General features: G+C 63.6%; 2 protein-coding genes across 2 annotated transcripts in view; both read right to left on the reverse strand.

Moving 5' to 3' along the window:
* Nucleotides 1-1,293: 1,293 nt before the first annotated feature.
* Nucleotides 1,294-9,425, reverse strand: CSPG5 (chondroitin sulfate proteoglycan 5). Its single transcript, XM_061996307.1, has 5 exons — nt 9,356-9,425; nt 6,935-8,099; nt 5,580-5,768; nt 4,176-4,248; nt 1,294-1,831 (listed from the first exon to the last, which is right to left on the reverse strand). The coding sequence occupies exons 1-5, from the start codon at nt 9,423-9,425 to the stop codon at nt 1,667-1,669; spliced, it is 1,662 nt and encodes a 553-aa protein (XP_061852291.1). The 3' UTR covers nt 1,294-1,666.
* Nucleotides 9,426-14,085: 4,660 nt separating this feature from the next.
* Nucleotides 14,086-21,899, reverse strand: part of SMARCC1 (SWI/SNF related, matrix associated, actin dependent regulator of chromatin subfamily c member 1) — a 78,391-nt gene continuing 70,577 nt past the window's right edge. Inside the window, exons 27-28 of the mRNA XM_061996305.1 lie at nt 17,092-17,268; nt 14,086-15,717 (exon numbers count right to left, since the gene is read on the reverse strand). Of these exons, the coding sequence (XP_061852289.1) occupies nt 15,632-15,717; nt 17,092-17,268 (263 nt within the window). The 3' untranslated portion in view covers nt 14,086-15,631. The remainder of the gene's footprint in view (nt 15,718-17,091; nt 17,269-21,899) is intronic.

The raw sequence follows: 21,899 nt of genomic DNA on the forward strand, positions 1-21,899 counted from the left end.
TGCCTCAGCCCTTCAGCCACGAAATGACCCGTCACACAGCCACAGCAAAACCCCAAAGCCCCGACGGCGCCCCTCGCTCTGCTCTGTGTGACCCCTGGGATCACCTGCAGGCTCCTGAGCTGAGAGGTAATTATTTGGCAGCTCACAGAAGGCGTTGGGGAGGACTGAAAGATGCTGAGCTGTGGCTTCAGCTCCCCCCTGCCCCGGGCAGCGCCTCCCTTGGCGGTGGCTGCTGATTAATGGCTTCATTTCCTCTCTCCCGAGGAGCTGCGAGGTTCGGCTCCTGCAGGAATCCATCTCCGGGCGAAACCAGCTCCTGTGGGCAGCAAGACAGAGCCGTGGCCGGGGAAGAGGCGGCGGGAGCTCTGGGCTCCCTGGGGACAGCCCCTCGGCACACGCTGCAGCGGCCACGGACACGGGGAGGCTGCTCCGGATCTACACCGGGTCACCACCCCCAGAGCTGCCGGGGGCGATGGATGGCAGCGAGGAGCCGGGGGGTGACAGCCCTGGGGCTTTTCAGCTGCAGAGCCCAAAACCACAGGAGCTCAAGGGCTGGAAGGGAGCTGGGAAGCTCACCCAGTGCAACCCCCTGCCCGAGCAGCACCACCTAGAGCAGGGCACACAGGGACTCATCCAGCTGGGTTGGGATGTCTCAGAGAAGGAGCCTCCACAGCCCATCTGGGCAGCTTGGAGTGGACTTGCAGAGCTCATCCAGTGCCACCCCCTGCTACAGCAGGTTCCCCTCACTCAGGGGGCACAGGAACGTGTCCAGGCGGGTTTGGACATGAGCAGGAGCCTCCTCACCGTCCCTGGGCAGCCTGGGCCAGGGCTCCCTCACCTCAGCACCAAAGGACTTTCTCCTTGTGTTTGAATGGAACTTTTTGTGTTCCAGCTTGTGCCTGTTACCCCTTGTCCTGTCACTAGAGACAAGTGGGCTGGGAGCACGCTGTCGGTGGTGGCAACACCCCCCATGCACCCAGCCCTTATGTGGGACCCCACGCTGGGGATGGAGACAGGGAGGGGGCTGGAGGAGCAGCCCCTGGGAGCAGGATGCTGCCCAGGCACCTCTGCCACACACCCTGAGGGTCCCCTCGGCACACGAGCACCCTGCAGGGACCCCACACTGCAGCCCTGGCTTGGGAGGGGTCCCGTGAGCCCTGGCTGACACCCGGAGGGGCCCAGGGCAGAAGGGGCTGAGTCCACAGGCAGCTGCCAGAGCCTTCACTTTAACAAAAGAAAAACAAACCCGAGTTTTATTTCAAGATCTTCCCTTTTTTTTCCTTTTCCTCTCCTTTTTTGTTGTTTTTACTCGTATTTCAAAAAAAGTGGGGTGAAAGTACAAAAAAAGTCAGTTGGGGAAGGGCAAAGGCGTAGAAACCACAGCGCTGAACTAACCCAAGCGAGAGACACGGAGCACAAACCCACCACCCCCAGCACCCCCCGCACAAAGGCCCCTCTGCAGGCCTCCGGCTCCGGGGCAATCCCCAACCAACCGCTTGCTTCATCCTCTGTACATACAAACCACACCAAAGCATGCCACAGAGCAGGGAAAATAAACAGAGAGCGCAGCCAGGGAGGAGCGGGGACATTTGTACAGCAGGGGATGGGAGGGAGGGCTTCCCCCTGCCCTCCTCCTCCTCCTCTTCCTCCTCCTTCCCCCCCCAGCTCACGTCAGGTTGTTCTGCAGGCAGTTGAGATCGCTGCCCTCCTGCTCCCCCCCTTTGCCACCGTCGTGCTTGGGAGACGTCGAGTTGTGGATGTTAAAAGGCTCCTCGTCCTTCAGGCAGGATTTTAGGGAGTCCTGCAGCTTGTGGGGAGCGCTGGGGTCATCCTGCTGGAGAGATGAGGAGGGGATAGGGGTCAGGAGATGACCCTGTTGCAACAGCGTCCCCCACAGCTCCGTCTGTTTGGTGACCAACGTCCTCAACAGAAACCCAGTGTCCTGGCAGATGACAGGGGGCATTTTGGAGGAGTACAGATGTGTTCCCCCCAAAAAACACACAGCTCAGCACAGGGGGAGATCACAGAGCGGGGGAGGAACCAGTGGGTGATGGGGGCTGAGCACCCCGTGCCGACTCACTGCCATTCCCCACCTTGGGCTGCCTCCAGCACACAAAGCCACTCATGCAATCCATTTGGTTGTTAAAGCCCCTGAAGCTCCTGGAGTCCCAGCCCTGCCCTCACCCTGCCACAGCCACCACTGACCCCTGGCCCTCAGCACCTCAGCCCCAAGGCTTTGGGATCCCTCCAGGGCTGGGCACTGCCCCAGCTCCCTGGGCAGCCTGGCACAGGGGCTGACACCCCTCTCAGGGAAACAGTTCTGCCTCAGCTCCAGCCTCAACCTCCCCTGGGGCAACTGGAGGACAATTCCTCTTGTTCTGTCCCTTGCTAGGTGGGATCAGAGACCAAACCCTACCTCAGCCTCCTCTTCTCCAGGCTCAACACCCCCATTCCCTCAGCCCCTCCCCAGCCCCTTGTGCTCCAGCCCCTTCCCCAGCTCTGTGCCCGGCTCTGGCCACGCTGCAGCCCCTCAGTGTCCCTGTGGCAGTGAGTGAGGGGCCCAGCACTGACACAGCCCTGGAGCTGCAGCCTCCCAGAGCCCAGCACTGACACAGCCCTGGAGCTGCAGCCTCCCAGAGCCCAGCACTGACACAGCCCTGGAGCTGCAGCCTCCCAGAGCCCAGCACTGACACAGCCCTGGAGCTGCAGCCTCCCAGAGCCCAGCACTGACACAGCCCTGGAGCTGCAGCCTCCCAGAGCCCAGCACTGACACAGCCCTGGAGCTGCAGCCTCCCAGAGCCCAGCACTGAGCACAGCCCTGGAGCTGCAGCCTCCCCACCCATGAGCTGTGCCAGGCCCCAGATCCATCCTCCCACCACCACCCCGGCTCACCCCGTCCCACCTCATCCCCCCGGTGCGAGTGAGCGGCTGCCCGAGCGGCGTGGCAGGAGGCCCGAGGGGGCGGGTTTATTGCGGCTGGTGTCTGTACAGCTGTGCCCACCGTGCCCCCAGCGGCTCCCCACGGCTGCCGGGAGCATCTTCCCCCCGGGGCTGGGCTGCAGCCCGAGTTTGTCCCACGGCCACGGGGACAGAGGCTTCTCCGGCACCGGGCTGAGCTCTGGTGGTCTGCGCCCGGCTGGTCCCGTCGGTGCCGGCAGGGCAGGATGAGCCCCGGCTCTGGGGCTGCGAGGGCAGGACGGGCCGTGGTGCTGAGGCACACGACGGGCAGACACACACGAGGGCCGGTGTCACGCAGCCGCGATGGTTCTGGGGCAGGAAGCCTCCATGCTCTGGGCAGCGCCGGGCTTGTGCCAGCGGCAGCCGCCGCGGGACGGGCGCCGCGCCCCGTGTCCCCCAAAGCCGCGTTCCCGGGGACCGACCCCGCTGCCATCGGCGCGTCCTCGGTGTGCCGCACCCCAGGCCACCGTGCCACCAGAGCCCGGCCCCAGCGCACCCCGAGGGGGCGAGGGACGGGTCAGAGCCCGGCCAGGGCCAATTCACGCCGGGGTTCCTCATCCCGTCCGCGCCGGGAGCCTCCTGCGGGGCGGCGCTCGCTACGGCTACAGGCGGGCGGGACGCGGGGACACCGCGCGGGGGCTACGGGCACCTGCGCGCCTCCTCCGGCTCCGCAGAGCCCTTCGCTTCTCTCTGCTCCGGGGCCAAAGAGCGGCGTGCGAGGGGAGGTGGAGACGCAGAGCCTGCCGGCGCTGCCCCTGCCCCACGCCGCGGCCGCCGAGCCCCGACGGCGCCGGCACAGCCGCCCCCGGCGCCCACCCACGGAGCCAAAGCTGCCCCCACGGAGCCAAAGCCACCCCCACGGAGCCAAAGCTGCCCCCAGCACCCACCCACGGAGCCAAAGCCGCCCCCAGCACCCACCCACGGAGCCAAAGCTGCCCCCACGGAGCCAAAGCCGCCCCCACGGAGCCAAAGCCACCCCCACGGAGCCAAAGCCACCCCCACGGAGCCAAAGCCGCCCCGAGGCTCTGGATGGGGCAGGAGGGGACAAGGCAGCGGGGTGACAGCGGGGTTCGGGGTGTCGGGGCAGGACCCGAGGGTGAGGGTGCAGTGCCAGGGCCACGGGTGCGGGGACAGAGGAGAAGCCACGGGACAGGGGGACAAAGGGAGGGCAGCAAATGGGAAGAGGAAGGGGGGTCGGTGCTACGGAGGCTCCTTACGTTTGGGTGGGAGCCCTCGGCGATGGTGGAGAGGGAGAAGTTGTCGTTGTGCAGCTCGGACGGGGTGCGGTATCTGCCGTGGGGAGAGGAGAGGGGGGAACCATAAACACCCTCATAAACACCATAAACACCCTCATAAACAAACACCCTCAGCTGGGGACACTCGGGGTCAAACGCCCCCTGAGCTGGGGCTTTGGGAAATCTAGGGATGTAGTGGATAAATATCCCCAAGGATAGAAGTTTGGGGCTAAACACTCCCAGATCTGATGAGGAGTAAATAGCTCCAGACTTGGAGATTTGGGGTAAATTGCTCCAGTTGCAGGAATTTGAGAGATAGATGTCCCCAGAGATGGAGATTTGGGGCTAAATCCCCGCAGATCTGGGTATTTGGAGGCTAAATGCTCCCAAGTCTAGGGAGATTTGGGGTTAAATGCCCTCCAAGGATGGAGGTCAAGAGCTAAATGCCTCCAGGGATGGAGATTTGGGGTTAAATGCCCTCCAAGGATGGAGGTCAAGAGCTAAATGCCTCCAGGGATGGAGATTTGGGGGGCTAAAAGCCCCCAGCCTTGTGGTTTTGGGGAGCTCAATGCCTCCTGTTCTGGAGTTTGGGGCTAAATACCCTCAGCTGTGGAGATTTTGGGCTAAATGTCCCCAGATCTGTGGGTTTGGGAAATCTGGGGATTTAGCAGCTAAATATCCCTTGGGATGGAGGTTTGGGGCTACATGCCCCCATATCTGAGGCTCTGAGAGACCAAAATGTCTCCAAACCTGGAGGTTTGGGGTAAATCCTACCAGCTCCAGGGATCTGAGGGCTGAATGTCCCCAGAGATGGAGATTTGGAGCTAAACGCCCCCAGATCTGAGGGTTTGGGGCTAAATGTCTCTCAGCTCTGGGGTTTGGGCATTTAAATGCCCCCCAGATGTGGGGATTTGGGGTTAAATGCCCCCAGCTCTGGGAAGAGGAAGGTAGCTGAGGGCAAACAGGGGCCACTGGCTCCCAGGGCTCCCAGGGGCTGGCAGGAGCTTCCCAGCTAATTACACTTGGCACGCCCAACCACTAATTAACGGCTCATTAGGGACCCAGGCTGGGAGTGCTCCAGGGAGGTGGGGTGAGGGGAGGAGGGGGGGGAGGTGTGACCCCAACCTTCGCCCCGTGGGGTGGGCAATCACCGGTGGCCCCCGGGCAGCGTGGCCAGCACAGCCCCAGCTCCCAGTGCAGCAGATTAACTGGTGCCAGGCAGCTTTACAGGATTAACCACGGGGCAGGAGCCACGTCCCCGCAGGGCACCTTCCCCATCATGGGGGCTTCCCCACCCCCCCAGCACCTCACCCCAGCCGGCGCAAGGGGGCTGAGAGCAGCCGAGGGCAGTTTTTGGGGTGTCAGCCCCCTCCCGCCGCCACTCACTTGGTCTTGCGCAGTTTGCTGTTCTCGGTCTTGAGCAGGTAGAGCTTCTTGGCGAAGAAGACGGTGAGCATGAAGAGCAGCAGCACCACGAGGGCGGCCGAGCCCACGGCCACGCACAGCACCTGGAAGTCGGTGACAATGGCCTCGCAGCGCGTGCCCTTGTGCCACGTGTAGTCCTGCGTGTTGCACCTGCACACGGACACAAACACACACACACGGGGTCAGGGAACCCCGCACGCACCCCAAAACCTGGCCCTGGCCCACGCTGACACACACACATCTGTGACCCAAGCGCCCACGGTGGCCGGGGGAGGAGGGAGATTAAGGGGTCCCCAAAGGTGTGACCCCCCCAACACTGGGGACACTGGGAGTGGATCCTCCATGGCAATGCGCATCCCGGCTCGCCATGGGAGGGGGCGCAAGGCTGGAGCAGCACGGCACAGCCGCTGGGAGCCCTCCCCGGCACAATCTGCCGGGGCCGATTAGCGCGGCGGCCCCGGAGCCGCGGCTGCACAGCCCTGACCTAATTCCTGCCCAGGCACGGCTCGGGGGCGGGGGGAAAGCCCCTCCGTGTCCCTGGGGTGAGGGGGGAGCCTCTGTGTGTCCCTGCAGGACAGGGCTGCTGGGCTGGAGGGACCCAGGCTGGGGTGGAGGGGTCAGAGAGCCCAGGGATGGGGTGCAAAGGGGAGGGAGGTGACGGAGAGACCAGGGATGGGATGCATGGAGAGCTCAGAGATGGGCTGGTTGCACAGGGGATGGAGAGCTCAGAGATGGATGGGCTGGTTGCACAGAGGGATGGAGAGCTCAGAGATGGGCTGGTTGCACAGGGGATGGAGGGAGAGCCCAGGGATGGGATGCAGGGGGATGGAGAGCTCAGAGATGGGCTGGTTGCACAGAGGGATGGAGGGAGAGCCCAGAGATGGGATGCAGGGGGATGGAGAGCTCAGATATGGATGGGCTGGTTGCACAGAGGGATGGAGAGCTCAGAGATGGGCTGGTTGCACAGAGGGATGGAGGGAGAGCCCAGGGATGGGATGCAGAGGCCAGAGAGCCTGGCATAGGGTGTAAGGGGATGGAGAGGTCAGGAATGAGGTGCAGGGGGATGGACACCTTAGAGATGGGATGCAGGGCAGAGGGAGACCCTAGAGATGAGCTGCAGGGCTCAGAGGACCCAGGGATGGGGTGGAGAGAGGCTGGAGAGCCTGAGCATGGGATGAAGGGGATGCAGACCCTAGAGATGGGATGCAGGGGAGATGGAGAGCTCGGAGACGGGCTGGTTGCACACTGGGACGGAGGGAGAGCCCAGAGACGGGGCGCAGGTGGCCGGAGAGCCGCCCCACGGCGCCGTCCCTTACCGGCAGAAGGCCCCGTGGCTCTCCACCAGGTAGCACTGGCCGCCGTTGTGGCAGTAGCTGGGCACGAGGTCGCAGAGGGAGCGGCAGGAGCTGTTGTGCCGCACGTAGCCGCTCCGGCACTCGCTGCCGTTGTCGGGCTGCCCGCGCTCGCCGGGCCGCGGCCGCACCGTGGGGCTGCTCCCGGCCACCCCCGACGGCTGCGGCGGGGCCCCGGCTCGGCGGCCGGTGGGTCGCGGCTCCCGCGGCGCGGGCTGAGCCGAGGCGGGCGGCCGGTAGCCGTTCTCGTCCTCCAGCTCCCCGTCCTCCTCCTCTTCCTCCTCCAGCTCGTCCTCCAGCTCGTCCTCCTCGTCCCCGTCGGCGTAGAAGGAGGTGGTGGGGTAGAAATCGGCCTCGTCGAAGGGCGTGAAGTCGTCGTAGAGCTCGTGGAGGCCCCACGGCGTGGCCGCTGCCTCGGGCTCCCGCCGCCGCGCCGAGCCGGCCGCCCCCCGGCCGCCCCCGGGGAAGCCCCCCAGTCCTTCCCCTCCCTCCAACAGGTCGTAGTAATCCACGTCGATGATCTCGGAGGTGGGGCGGTCGGGCGGCGGCTCGGCCGGGCCCGGGGAGGCGGTGCCGGGCTCCCCCAGCTCCGGCCAGGCCAGCTCGGTGGGGCCGCGAGCCCCCTGCGCCGGGGCCGGGCTGGACGCGGCGGCCCGGAGCTCCGGGAGCCGCCGGGGGTCGGCCGCGGCGGTGGGCGGCGGCGGGCCGGGGGGGCTCGTCGGGGCGGCCGGGAGCCCCGCGGGGCCGGGCGGCGAGGCCGGCGTGGGCCGGGGGTCGCCGCTGCCCGGCTCGTCGGGGCTGCCCAGCGGCCCCGCGGCCCCGCGGCCGGGCCAGGTCACGGCCCCCCGCCCGTCGGGCGGCTCGTTGTCCCGGGGGGGCGCGGCGCTGGCGTCCCCATCCCCGCCGCACCCCGCGCACCCCTCCGGGGCCGCGCCCGCTCCGGGGGGCTCACGCCGGGGTCCCGCCTGCGCCTCGCCGCCCGTCGGGACCCCCCCGGGGCCGGTGCCGTTGTTGGACCCTCCCGGGGGGTCTTTGCTCGCCGGGTCCCAGCGCGGGGGGCTGCTCTCCAGGGAGCCCTCCCAGCCTCGCCCCTCGGCCTCGCTGGCGTTTTGGGGGGGCCACTCGGATGCTGGGGGGGACACACAAGGAGAGAGAGAAGTGTCAGAGGCGCCCCCCGCACGCCGGGGAAGCCGGGGCGGGCCGGGGCGGAGGCGGGGGGGGGTCCCGGCAGGTCCCCTCCGGCTGCTCGAGCTCGCGCCCACCGTGACAAGCCCTTTGGGGGCGGGGGCTGCCCCCCGAGGCTTTTACGGCTTCTCCCACAGCAGCCCCCGATTCTGCGGGTCCCTGCTGACCTGCGACAGCCCGTCATCACCCCCCCAGCTCTGAGACCCCCGCACACACCATGACACAACCCCCCCTAAGCCAAGCTGCCCCCCAGCACTGACCCCCAGCTGCCCTGCAGGGGGATCCAGCCGCCTGCCAAGGACGCGGCCCCCCAAGGATCCAGCCTCCCCTGCAAGGGATCCATCCAGACCTCCTCCGGTTCCTGCAAGTGCACCCCATCCCCACAACCGGATCCAGTCCCTGCAAGGGGATCCAGCTCCCCTCCACCCTGCAAATAGATCCAGCCCCTTCTGCAAGGGGATCCAGCCCTCTCTGGTTCCTGCGAGTGCACCCTGTCATCACGGGAGGATCCAGCCTCCGGCAAGGGGATCCAGTCCCTCCTCCAAGGGAATCGAGCCCTCTTCAGGCTCCTGCAGACACACCCGTGCACACAAGGGGATCTAGCCCTCCCCTCGTGAAAAGGGATCCAACCCCCGGCATGGGGATCCAGCCCTCCTCTGGCTCCTGCAGATTCACCCCACACAGACGAGAGGATCCAGCCCCCTGCTACAGGACCAAGCCCTGCCCTGCACGGGCGTGCAGCCCTCGGCAAGGGGATCCAGCCCTCCCCCGGCTCCTGCAGACGCAGCCCATACACACGAGGGGATCCAGCCCGCCCTGCAAAGGGATCCAGCCCCCGGCAAAGGGATCCAGCCTCCGGCGAGGAGATCCAGCCCAGCTCAGGCTCCCGCAGCCGCAGCCCATCCACACAAGGGGATCCAGCCCCCTCCCCGCCACCCCCCAGGAAGGGATCCGTCCCTCGGCAAAGGGATGCAGCCCGCCCTGCGAGAAGATGCCGCTCCCCGCGATGGGATCCAGTCCCCGGCGAGGGGATCCCCTCCTCCCCCCGGCCCCTGCAGAGGAATGCAGCCCCCGCCCGGCACCGCCGACCACCCCCCGGGACCCGCCCCCCCCCCCCCGCCCTCCTACAGGTGACGGCCCCCGCCCGGCGCCCCCTCCCCCGCGCGGGATCGGGCCCCCCAGCGCCCCCCCGGTACGCACCGAGGGCGCCGAGTGCCAGCAGCAGGGCCAGGGCCGGGGCGGAGCGGGGCCGGGCGGCCGCGGGGGCCATGGCGGCATGGAGGGACCGGCGGGGCCGGCACCGGCACCGGAGCGGCTCCGCCCGCGCTCCCGCCGCCCCGCGCCGCGCCGGGGGGGCCGGGGGGGGCCGGGCCGGGGGCGGGCGGCAGCACCGGCTCCGCCCGCGGGACTGGGCACGGGGCACCGGGACCCCCACCCGCCCCCGGAGACGCCCCCGAGGGCATCGCACCCCCCCGTCCCTGCACCGGCATCCCCTCCTGACCCCCCCCCCCCAAACTGCCCCCTGCACCGGGACCCCTCCCTGGAAACACCCCCGGTGGCATCGCAGCCCCTCACCCCGCACCGGCATCCCCTCCTGACCCCCCCTACTCAAACGGCCCCCTGCACCGGGACCCCCTAGCCCGCCCCTGATGGCATCTCACCCCCCCACCCCGCACTGGCATCCTTGGCCGACCCCCGCCCTGCACGAGGATATCCCTCACGGACCCCCTAAAATCGCTGTTGCGGGGGGAGGCAGCCCTGCCTCGAGCAGGGACCCCTCGCTGCCCCCCCGCACTGCTCCCACCCGGGGTTACCCTCACATCGGGCCCCCCCCAAGCTTCGGGACATGCAGCTCCCCCCGGCACCGGCATCTCGCTGAGCCCCCCTAAACCTGCTCGTGCACGCCAGGGGGGTGTCTCTGTACTGGGACCCCCTCCCAGCACCAGGATCCGTCACTGACCGCCCCCAACCCGCTGCTGTATGTCGGGGGGGCCCATCCCCACTCCAGCATCCTCAGCCGGTGCGGGGGGACCCCCACTCTGCGCCCCCGCAGCCCCGGGGGGGCCGTGGGACCCCCCAGCAGAGCCGCGGGGCTGTGGCACAGGGGGGGCTGCTGACCCCCATCCTCCCCGGGACAAGCCCCTCCTCACCCCCGAGCGGGCACCCCACTGCCACGGAGCCCCTGCCCAGTGCCACACTGGCCCAGATGCCACCAGGGGCCACGACCCCGTCCCCAGTCCCAGCTCTGGGGCGTGTCGAGGGACCACCACGGCTCTGGAGACACCCTGAGATGCACCCGGGGGGGCTCAGCACGGACCTGTTGCCTGGCAGAGGGGCTGCACCTTGGCCATCCCTTGCCTCCTGCACCGCTTGCCCTGTGGCTACCTCGTGCCCCCAGGGCCACCACGAGCTCCTGGCTGGCCAAAGCTTCCCAAGGTCACCCCGTGTCCTCCCCCTGCAGCACAGGGATGCACCAGCCACGGCTGCTCCTGCAGCCCACCCCTCAGCTCCCACAGCCCAAGCTCCACGTCATGCACCCCACACCCTGTGCCAGGGCTGGATGCTCAGGGCAGGGCTGGGGGTCCCGGGGAGCAGCCCAGCCCCAGAGCCCCCCAGCCCCTGCGTGAGACCCCCATCATCAGCTCAGCCCCCACTCCCAGTCTGGCCCGTGGGGGGCACAGCAGGGCCAGGGGTTCCCTCTGCCCCCGGCAGCCTGCCCGGGCTCCCTGTGCTGGAACAAGCCCCTCTCTGTCCCTGCTCAAAGGGGATTGAAGGGGCTGCACCTGCTTAATATTCCCAGCGCTTCCCACCCTGGATGCGTTTCCAAGGGGACCGGCCACAGGGCTGTGGGATGGCCGGGGGATGGCCAGGGGATGGAGGGGAGATGGAGGGGGGAAGGATGGGGGGATGGAGGGGGGAAGGATGGGGGATGGATGGAGGGATGGAGGGGGGGATGGAGGGGGCATGGATGGGGGGATGGATGAGGGATGGATGGGGGGATGGAGGGGGGAAGGATGAGGGATGAATGGGGGATGGATGAGGGCATGGAGGGGGGAAGGATAGGGGATGGATGGGGGGATGGAGGGGGGAAGGATAGGGGATGGATGGGGGTTGGATGGGGGATGGCTGGGGGGATGGAGGGGGGAAGGATAGGGGATGGATGGGGGAAGGATGAGGGATGGATGGGGGATGGATGGGGGAAGGATGAGGGATGGATGGGGGGATGGATGGGGGATGGCTGGGGGACACAGCCATGAACTGGGAGAAAGGGTCAGGAAGAGGCATCGGGGTCCCACGCGCTGCCTGGGGCTGGGGGTCCCTCTGCAGGGTCCCCACCATTGTAGTGAGAGACTGAGGGAGTCTGGGATGAGGATGAGGAAGTCACAGGGTGCTGGGAGAACAGGCACCAGCAGCGATGGCAACGGGGTGTTTACACTCAGGGCCTTGGTGCTTGTCGGGCCCCTGGAAGGTTCTGGCACCCCCAGGAACTGCTGGGAGCAGGGAGGGAGCAGGGAGGGAGCAGGGAGGGAGCAGGGAGGGAGAAGGAGGCCGTGGGGCTGGCAGGGACCCTTGGAGACCCTCTGGAGCAGCTTTCCCGGGGCTGCACCTGGCTGGTGTTGGGCAGCTCCACGGCTGGAGGCTCCAGCAGCCCCGGGAGCAGCACGTGCCCCTGTCCCGGGGCTGCAGCTGGGGGCTGCTGGGCCACGTCACCCTGTCACCTCACCCACTGAGCCCCACAGCAGCACCCCCCTGCCCCAGCCCCAGCTCTGTGGGTCTGTCTGCTGCAGCACTCGCCTGGGTGCAGGTGCCAGGCTGGGTGAGGCTCAGGGAGAGGCTGGAGGGAGGCAGGGACCGGCCCCTTCCCACCAGCTGAGGTGGGGACTCGCCTCCTCCTGTGCTCACAGGACCATGGCACCACTGGCCAGGCCCCACACCGGCTGCATCCAGCCCCTGGGGTCATGGGGTCGATGGTGGGGGCAGGAGGGGCTGGGGCCAGCAGCTCCACCAGCCTTTGTTTCTCCCACTGCCTCTCCCTGGCTGCCTGCTTGACACACAATCCCAGGACCCCGGAGTGCTGGGGGCTGGAAGGGCCCTGCAGAGCTCATCCAGCCCCAGCCCCTGCTCCACCAGCTTCCCCTGGCTCAGGGGGCACAGGAACGTGTCCAGGTGGGGTTGGAAACCTCCTGAGCAAGAGCCTCCACACCCTCCCTGGGCAGCCTGGCACAGGGGCTGACACCCCTCTCAGGGCAAGTTCTTCCCCAGCTCCTACCTCAACCTCCCCTGGGGCAACCTGAGGCTGTTTCACCCTGTCACTTGGGAGCACAGGCTGAATCCTCTCTCCTGGCCCCAGCCTCCTGTGAGGGAGCTGCAGAGAGTGCTGCTGGCTGCCCTCAGCCTCCTCTTCTCCAGGCTCAACACCCCCATTCCCTCAGCCCCTCCCCAGCCCCTTGTGCTCCAGCCCCTTCCCCAGCTCTGTGCCTGGCTCTGGCCACGCTGCAGCCCCTCAGTGTCCCTGTGGCAGTGAGTGAGGGGCCCAGCACTGACACAGCCCTGGAGCTGCAGCCTCCCAGAGCCCAGCACTGACACAGCCCTGGAGCTGCAGCCTCCCAGAGCCCAGCACTGACACAGCCCTGGAGCTGCAGCCTCCCAGAGCCCAGCACTGACACGGCCCTGGAGCTGCAGCCTCCCAGAGCCCAGCACTGACACAGCCCTGGAGCTGCAGCCTCCCAGAGCCCAGCACTGACACAGCTCTGGAGCTGCAGCCTCCCAGAGCCCAGCACTGACACAGCCCTGGAGCTGCAGCCTCCCAGAGCCCAGCACTGACACAGCCCTGGAGCTGCAGCCTCACAGAGCCCAGCACTGACACAGCCCTGGAGCTGCAGCCTCCCAGGGCCCAGCACAGGGGGACAGGTCACCCCCATCCCTGCAGCCACCCGTTGCTGGGACACATCACCTCCTGCCAGGAGCTGAGGCCATGGGGTGGGTGCTGGGCTCTGCTGGGCTCACCCCCATCTGTGCTGCACTGAACCTGCAGAGCTGGAGCTTCCAGCCAAACCCCTCAGCTCAGAGTTTCTCTTGAGAACAGCCCAGGGCCTGAAAGCACAATGTCAGTCACAAAGTGCACTGCACTGGCACCCCAAACTGCTCAGGGGCCGCAGCGAGCTCTTGGGCTGACGTGGGCCAAGGGCCTCGGCGTGAGGGGAGGGAGATTTGCCTCTCAGAGGGCGAGGAAGGGGCGATGGCAGGGGACAAGCCTTGCTGCAGGCATCGGGACACAGCCCCTGCCCTTTCCTACCTGTCCCTGAGCCCACAGGAACCTCCAAGGAGGAATCTCCAGCTGGGGCTGGGCCTTCAGGGGTGTCCCAGACCTGGGGACACGTCTCCAACCCTCTGCTTTTCCTTCTTCACCTTCAGGCACAAGGGACTGTGGGTGCTGCAGCTCTGGGATGCCCAGGGGGAAATGCCATCAGCCCCCTGCTGCAGAGGGAAAAGCTCTGACCTGGTGAAGCTGCAGGAGCATTGGGGATGTAACCCAGCTTGGATTCCATGCTTCAGTTCAATCCAAAAGGCAACCCAGAGCCCTGCAGGAGAGGACAAGGGAGCTGAACAGGCACTGAAAGCCTGCCCCGTGCCCTGCTGCAGCTCAGAGCACTCACCTGTGGCCTTCAGCTGAGGGAGAGCAGGAATCAAACAGAAACGATCCTGTTGGGCCTCCAGCAGCCCCCTGACTTCATCCACGCTCATTAAGCTTCGAAAGTGAGCATCTCCCCTCTGCCAAGGGGCAGGCTGTGAAGGGCCTTCGCTCCCCTGCTCAGCAGGGCATCTCCCCTGAGCCCAGGCTCTGCCTCCCTGCAGTGAGGATGCAGCCCCAGGACAGCCTCCATCGCCCCAGGGGGGGAAGCCAGACCCCACACAGAGCGGCACGAAGCTTTGTACAAAAACCACATGATTCTTCCTTTTATTTCACAAAAGTGGGTGGCTGTGTCACGGGAGCAAAACCGGCCCCAGACACAGGATCAGGTGAAAAAGTCAGCACAGGGGCTCTTTGTACAGAGACGAGTGTCAGGGCGTCAGGTCACGCTGCAGGAGCAGCACTACAGTAAAAAACACAGTCTCCACCTGCATCCTTTATAGTGGAAGTTGATCGAGCTAAAAACAACCTGAGGTTACTCTAAAACTGGGCTATGGCCTGAACCAGAACAATCCCACGCTCACCCCAGAGCCCTGGGGAAAGGGAAGGCTGGGGAGGGAGGGAGGGGGGAAGCTCCTGTGTGGGAGGGGGCAGGCCCTGACCGTCCCTGCCAGGCACCGCGGGGTGGTGGCGCTGGGGGCAGCAGGGGGATGCTGCACCCACACTCCTGCACTCTCAGGACCTGGCGAGTGCAGCCGTGTGAGTCGCTCACCTGGGTGCTCTTCAAAGCAAAGCTGCTGCTTCCCTTCTCTTCCCTTCCCACGGTGGGAAGTGGTTCTGTGGGTCCCAGAGCACCTGGGAGCTCTCTCCCAGCCCCCAGCCTTGTGCCCAGGCACTGCATGGAGCAGCCTGCAGCCCCCGCCCAGGGGAGCCCTCAGCTCCTGTCCTGCTGGGGGAGGGCAGAGAACCCCAGCCCAGCCCCAGCCCCTATCTAGCACTTCTTCACTAGCTACTGACATGGTTTTTTTGTTTGTTTTTATTCATTTTTAAAAGTAAAAAGCAAATGCTCCCCAAAAGGACTAAACCAAACCAAAGCAAAGAGGATTCCCTTCCTCAGCTGGCTACTGTTACCGAACTACTCAGGGGGAAGGTCCAACTACCACCTTCAAAGGCAAAGGAAAGGTTAAAACTGGAGCAAGAAAGACTCCTACCCTGGAGTGGCTCTGTTGCAATGGGCTCACTCCTGGCTCTGTTCACACTGCATCAGGATGGTCTCTAATAACTCAGGGAGGCAGCCTGGGACCCGGGTCCTCGAGGAGCAGGTCTCTGCCACGAGCACGCTGGCACTGCTGTGCCACAGCACGCCCTCACTTCCCTTCTCTGCTCCAAACACTGGTTTGATATCTCATCTTGATGCTTTGCTGTACCTGGAGGGACCTGAGACACCACATCCCAGCTGGAGCTGGCTCCGTTAATGCCTCCACCAGGAAAACTCGGTTCTCTCTCACGCTCCCCAGGTGAACCCACAGCTCAAAACACCAAGAGGAGAGAAACCAGAGCGGAGCACACTGCCAGGCAAGCAGGCCAAAGCGTAAAGGACTTCCCAGCAGCAACATGGGAGGCACTGCTGGCAGGTCTGACCTCGGGCTTTCCCAGAGGAAGGCTGGGAGAGGTGGGGGACAGGGGCTGTGTGGGTGTGCTTGTATCTGGTGTGTGTGTGCACACATGCGCGACCAGGGCGGGCTGATGGGAAGAGAAAACCTCCCAAGGGACGGGAAAGTAACTGAGGGATTCATTTTTGGTCACCACTATGTTGCTGGAGAAGTTCTTCCTTCCTTGAGTGCTCAGGGAGCGGCCGAGGCCGGGGGCGCGGCGGCCGGCGGGGGGGTCACCCCTTCTGCTGGAGGAGGCGGCTGTGCAGGAGGGGCATCTGCAAAAACAGCAGGGACACAGTGAGCAGCAGCCAGGAGAGGCTGGAGGCGGGCAGGGAGCCCACCACACACACACACAGGTGCCCAAATGGCACGGCAGACGCGGCTGCCCGAGGGGAACGCAGCACGGCCCCACGACCCGCCACCGCCGGGGCTGCCCCGAGCCCTGGGCGTCACGTGAAGCTCCAGCACGGGGTCCATCGAGCTTCTCAAGCACCAAGTGCTGTGTGGACACCGTGAAAGGGGCAAAACATCCTGCTTTCCACAGAACAGGTGCCGGGCTGGCAGCTCAGCAGCCGGGCAACGTCCACTTCAGGCACCTCCCTGGGCAGGAATGAGCATCTCCCAGCTCGGTGCTGCAGCCTTTAGACCGTGGCTCTTCTGTACTTAACAGAGCTGGGACAATAGGCTTCACAGAAGCAGAGCCTGCACTTAAGCTCTGAGCAGTGTATGTAGGTTAAAGCAGAGGAATCCACAGATGCAGCAAGTAGGAGGAATGAAGTGAAGCTACAAAAGGCCAGCCCTCTGCACAGAGACGTTAATGGAACACGACTGACTTGTTTAGCAGGGGAGAAAGCAAGCAGAGAGATGAAGCCAAGGGAAGAGAGCAGGCAGGAATAGAACCTGACACGAGACATTGCCAGTGGCAGAGGCTCAGGGAGAAGGAAGAGTGAGGAAAGGCAGAGCAGCAGCACCAGGAGCAAACGCCTGAGCTGGGACAGCAGCAGAGGGGTGTTCTGTGCTCGGGCCGGAGGGTCAGAGCTGCTCAGCAGCTCCCCTCAGCTGCAGCCAGCACGGGATGGCCTTCCCCACTCACCCTGAGGGAGAGCTCCTATGGGCACCCCAACCCCTGCCCACCTGGGGAACAGCAGGCTCAGTACCATTCTGGGCTCCAGACTGCTGTGCTGAAGCAGGGCAGCAGCCAGCCCTGGGCTGAGCTAACACCGACACGACAGCCCTTGTGCTTCTTTCTCCCTTTCACTTCAGGGGCTGTTTTCTGGCAGGTGCTGAGCTGAGCCATGCCCTGGCTGCTGCTGTGGAAGGAGTGGGCTGGAGGCTGATTCCTGAACCTCTGCACTGAGCTGAGAGAGGGGATTTTTGGTGCCTACAGAGCCTCAGTGTCACTCTAAATAAAACAAGGGATGTTATAAATAAAAGAAAGGACACTGGAGGACGTTGGGATGCCTGGAGGGGAGACAAGCACTTAGAGCTTCAAGCACACCTCTGGCAGCAGCCTTTGGCTGCCAACAGGCACAGAGCCCCTTACTCCTGCAGCGAAGGGGATTCAGCAACAGTGACTTTTCTGGCCATAAGGCAAGGGACAGGAGAGCCACAGCAGCCCTGTTCACACCTTCTGCTGGAGAGCCACTTACACATGCCATTTGGAGCTGCCAGGGGAACACGAGGTCCGATGAGGTTCCCGGCCATGGGTGCCATGCCGGGCGGGGGAGGCGCGGCGCCGGCGGGATGGACGTTGGCCGACACGCCTGGCATCATGCGGCCTGGCATGGGCTGCCCGGGGATCATGGCACCAGGCACCGCCATCTGACCTGCAACAGCAGCACAGACACGCTCGTCAGGCCCGTGGGAAACGTGCAAGGGGCGAAGACAAGAGTCCAGGCGTTCTCTGAGCCCTGTGAGAGCCAAAGCCACAGCTCCAGGCACCCAAGGAAACGCCTCCCTGCCCTCCCCCAGCCCAGGCCACCTCCCAGACGGGCCCCGGGGCGCTTCTCTCCAGAGCTCCAGCACAAGAAGCAAGTGGAAGGTAACGTGTGGTCAGACCCCACTCGAGAGCTGCCAGTGTAAACAAAGGCCTGGGAACCAGGCACCAGAACAACCAGGCACCTGGGTCACCACAGCTGATGGAAAAGGAGCAGCCACAGAGCCTGATGGCCCAATGCACTGGGAAAGCTGAAATCACACAGGCAGAAACTGGACTGTGCAGAAGCTTCTGCTGCCAAACCCCCTGCTCTGACGTGAGGAATGGGTCCAGTCACAGGACACATCAGCTCTGGCAGACACTGATGTTCCAGCTGCACAGGGAACTGCTGGAATCACCCAGTGCTGGACACCTTCAACGTGCTGACTGAGGCTTTAAAGTCTCACTGGAGGAGATTGTTTTGCATTTTGACTTTTACACACTGGACAAAGGGATTTCAGTTAGGAAAGTGGTTCTTAGGCACTAACAATCCCACTGCTGGTGGGTCCCTCCAAAGCCTTCTCCTCTGGGCTCCCTCTGTCTCCCCACAGGGAAGTGCTCAGGCCCTTGGAGCATCTTTGGTGGCCCTCTGCTGAACCCACTCCAGTTTAATCCATGCTCTTCTTGTACTGGGGGACCCAATCCCCTAGATGTGGTCTTCTAACCACTGCTGGGCAGAGCAAGGAACAATCCCATCCCTGCCTGTGCTCCTGCTTGCTCAGCCTGGGACACTGCCTGTCCCCACCGTGACCCACAGAGCCCTTCCCGCAGCTCAGGCTTGGTGCTCCCAGGTCCAGGACTTGCCATTTGCTCTCTGGTGAATCTCAGAAGGCTCCTGTCAGCCCCTTCCTCCAGCCTGGCTCAGCCCTTGGGAATGGCAGCCCTGCCCTCCAGCCCATCCACGCATCACACACACACAACTGAAGATGTGAGCAGACGTGGCATGAATTTACTGCTGCTGGCATCTGTGCATCTGTTTTGGTCCAGCTCACTCCGAGATGAGGGGTGGGGAGAGAAAGGGCATGGCAGGCAACATGAGAACACTGTCACTGAAAGCAACAGCCAGGCACAGGCTGAGGCTTAAAGACATAGTGATCTATTAGGATTAAAAGTGGGTCAGGAGCTACAGCACCGGTGCTGTCGAGAGACAAAGGCTGTTGGGATGCAAACAGCTCAAATGTGCCCAGCTGCAGCCTCTTTGGTGCCAGGGCTGAGCTTCTAGGAGACTTCAGCTTGGAGCTTCAAACGTGAGTGTAGCAGGTAGGCAAGAAGCAAGCAGCTCTCCTCCATCCTGGGGGCTGACCTGATCCCACACTCACAAGCTACCTGGGAGAAGTCAGTTAGTGGGAGAGCAGAGCAGCAGAGCTGGCACTGAGCTCTGGCACCAGAAACTGAGTCAAGGTCTAGATCAGCTCACACAGCAAGATCACAGAATCACACAATGGCTGAGCTTGGAAAAGCCCTTGATCAACTCCAACTGTCCTCCCAGCACTGCCACAGCCACCACTGACCCATGGCCTCAGCCCCACAGCTCCAGGGCTTTGGGATCCCTCCAGGGCTGGGCACTCCCCCACAGCTCTGGGCAGCTGGGACAGGGCTGGACAGCCCTTGGGGGAAGATCTAAACCTGCTGAGACGAGCACTGCTTCCTCACATGTCCTCATCCTTGCACTCCTCCATGCTTTGACTCCGGTGCTGTACTCTGAAAGGCTCCTGCACAAGAACCACAGACACTTGGTGCACCAAGACAACACCATCACGCTCTTAAGAACTCCAGCTTGAGTAGATCTTGTATTTTTAATGAACTCCTGTGTTTTCAGCTCCCCCAAAAGGGAACGATTTCAGCTGCAAGCAGGCAGCAGCACAGGCAGGCTGGCAGAAACACAGAAAGCCTGACAACACCAGAGGTAAAGCACAGCCCAGAGACACAGGGGCCTTCAGAGCAGAAGCAGATGATTTCACAGCTCCAAGGGATGTTTTTCACAGGCAAAATTAGGGTTGATCAAGGAATAAAAAGAAGTGTAGAAACTGGAACGCTGCAGCTGTGGCTCAGACCAGGGAAGGTGGGAAATGAGACATCCCCAAGGAGCCTCAGCCTCTCCAAGCACCATTTGGCCATTCTCCTACTAACAGGCCTACAAGAGTCCCTCCCCTCTAATGAAGTGATTACTCCTGACACTCCTCTTCTGAAACACCTGGACCTGGGTCAGACTTCCACTGAGTGGCTTCGTGTCAGGTCTTAAAGCTCCAGTGCCGGGTGAGTCTCCCCTCAGTAGGGAAAAGCTCTCACACCCACAGCAGTACAAAGATTCAAGGACCTGGTTGCATATCCCAGTCAACCAGAGTCTGGCTAAAATCACCACTAACCACATTCAATCCACTTGGAGAAGTGGTTTCTTCATAACTTGAAGCGAGTCACAGCTCCACATCTAACGGTGCTCGTGGGGAAGCACCTTCCTGGCAGCAACAAGCAGCCTGGAGAACCCTCTCCTCTGGAATCCTGGAGATTTACACAGCTGCAGCACTGCAGTCCTAACAGTGCCCATCAGCTGAGAAGTTCCTCTGTGTCTGAGTACAAGGTTGGCTGCCCATTCTTTTGCCTTTTTGACAGTGCTGAAGGGGGTGAGGCACCTGCCTTGTGCTGAAAGGCTGAGGGAGCTGGGGCTCTGCAGCTTGGAGGAGCCTGAGGGGTGAGCTCAGTCATGTTACAAACCCATCAGGGTGGGTGTGAGGAGGCTGGAGCCAGGCTGTGCTCAGGGATGGCCAGTGACAGGACAAGGGGCAACGGGGACAAGCTGCAACAGAAGAGGTTCCAAAGCAACACAAGGAAAAGCTTCTTCCCTGCTGAGGTGAGGGAGCCCTGGCAGGGGCTGCCCAGATGGGCTGTGGAGGCTCCTTCTCTGCAGCCATCCCAACCCAGCTGGATGAGTCCCTGTGTGCCCTGCTCTAGGTGGTGCTGCTCTGGCAGGGGGCTGCACTGGGTGAACTTTGCAGGTCCCTTCCAGCCCTTGGGATTCTGTGACTCTGTGATTTTATTTGAGACCAGCTGAGGGTACTTGCAGAGGAACAATCCTCTGTGATCACACAGCACAACTCCACAACACTCAAGTTGAGCAGTAACTGAGCAACACCCAAACTGGGATTAAGCAGGGGGAAAGCACTGCCATCAGCACAGCAAACCCCAAGTCCTGTTTCTACAGAGGCAGTGGCTTGTTCTTCCACTCCAGCAGAGACACGGCTCCAGGATGGTGGCTGAAGCACAAACCACGCGAGTGTGACCTACATAAGGGGAGAGCTTAACATCACAGCCATTGGAGGAGATAAAGCCCAAAGGTTCTACCAACAGGCCTGAGCAGGCTGAGCCCCCCTCCCTGTGCATGTTACACACTGCAGACGTTTTCTGCTGCGTGCTCTGAGGCGTCCTGCTCTTGGGAAACTGCCAACTGCAGCTCCATGTTACAGGGAAATGGACGAGGAGCAGTTTTTAAAGCATCTCCAAGGTATTTACCTCTATTAAATAAGCCTCTACCTCTATTAAATCAGCTACTTGAGGGGCACTGGGGTGATAAGCAGCTTCAGTGGTTTTGTGCGTGATGCACAAAGCCTGGAGCTGACTGCAAGGCTCTGCACAGCTCTCCCTGTTCAGCATGCAGAGGCAGAGGCTGCGCAGGCAGCAGCGTGCAGGGAGCCCGTCCTTGGGCAGGCAGCACTCAGAGGAGGAGCTGAGCAGGCTGTGCTCTGCCAGCCCCCTGCTCCCCACTGCAACGTGCTGTGGTGAGCCTCCCTCTGCCACCACCGCATGAATGGCTGCCCAGAGCTGGCAGGGGAAGCAGCAGAGCTGTGGGGAATGCCTGGCAGCTCCCTGCAGAGCAGCTCTGCAGGAGTGTCCCTGCCCACCGGGAAGGGTTTGCACTGGGCTCAGGAACCTCCCCTCGTAGCCCAGCTCCCAGACACGTCCTTTCCTTCAGCACATGCTCTCCCCACGCAGGCTGCAGCACACAGCCCCAGAGAGCTGTCAATAATTAACCACACCAACTCATTTAGCACCTGTGTGGGGGGAGAGGCACCATTTCCACTTCCAGGCTGTGCTCCTGTCACTGGCCTCTGGCTCATCCCTCCCACAGAGGCTCTGCCATGGCTGAGGCCTGGGAAGGGCCTGACACCACCTCCCAGCTGAGGGCTGACTTCTGCAACAAAGCACCTACAGTGGGAGACACTCTGTCAACAATCTGCTTAGTGTGCCTTAGAAGCATTGGGGTTGTTAAAGCCCTTGAAGCTCCTGCAGTCCCAGCCCTGCCCTCACCCTGCCACAGCCACCACTGACCCCTGGCCCTCAGCTCCAGGGCTTGGCACTGCCCCAGCTCCCTGGGCAGCCTGGCACAGGGGCTGACACTCCTCTCAGGGAAACAGTTCTTCCACCTCAGCCTCCTGTGAGGGAGCTGCAGAGAGTGCTGCTGTCTGCCTTCAGCCTCCTCTTCTCCAG

The sequence above is a fragment of the Colius striatus genome, chromosome 5 (genome assembly GCF_028858725.1).
Source record: "Colius striatus isolate bColStr4 chromosome 5, bColStr4.1.hap1, whole genome shotgun sequence".
Lineage (NCBI taxonomy): Eukaryota > Metazoa > Chordata > Aves > Coliiformes > Coliidae > Colius > Colius striatus.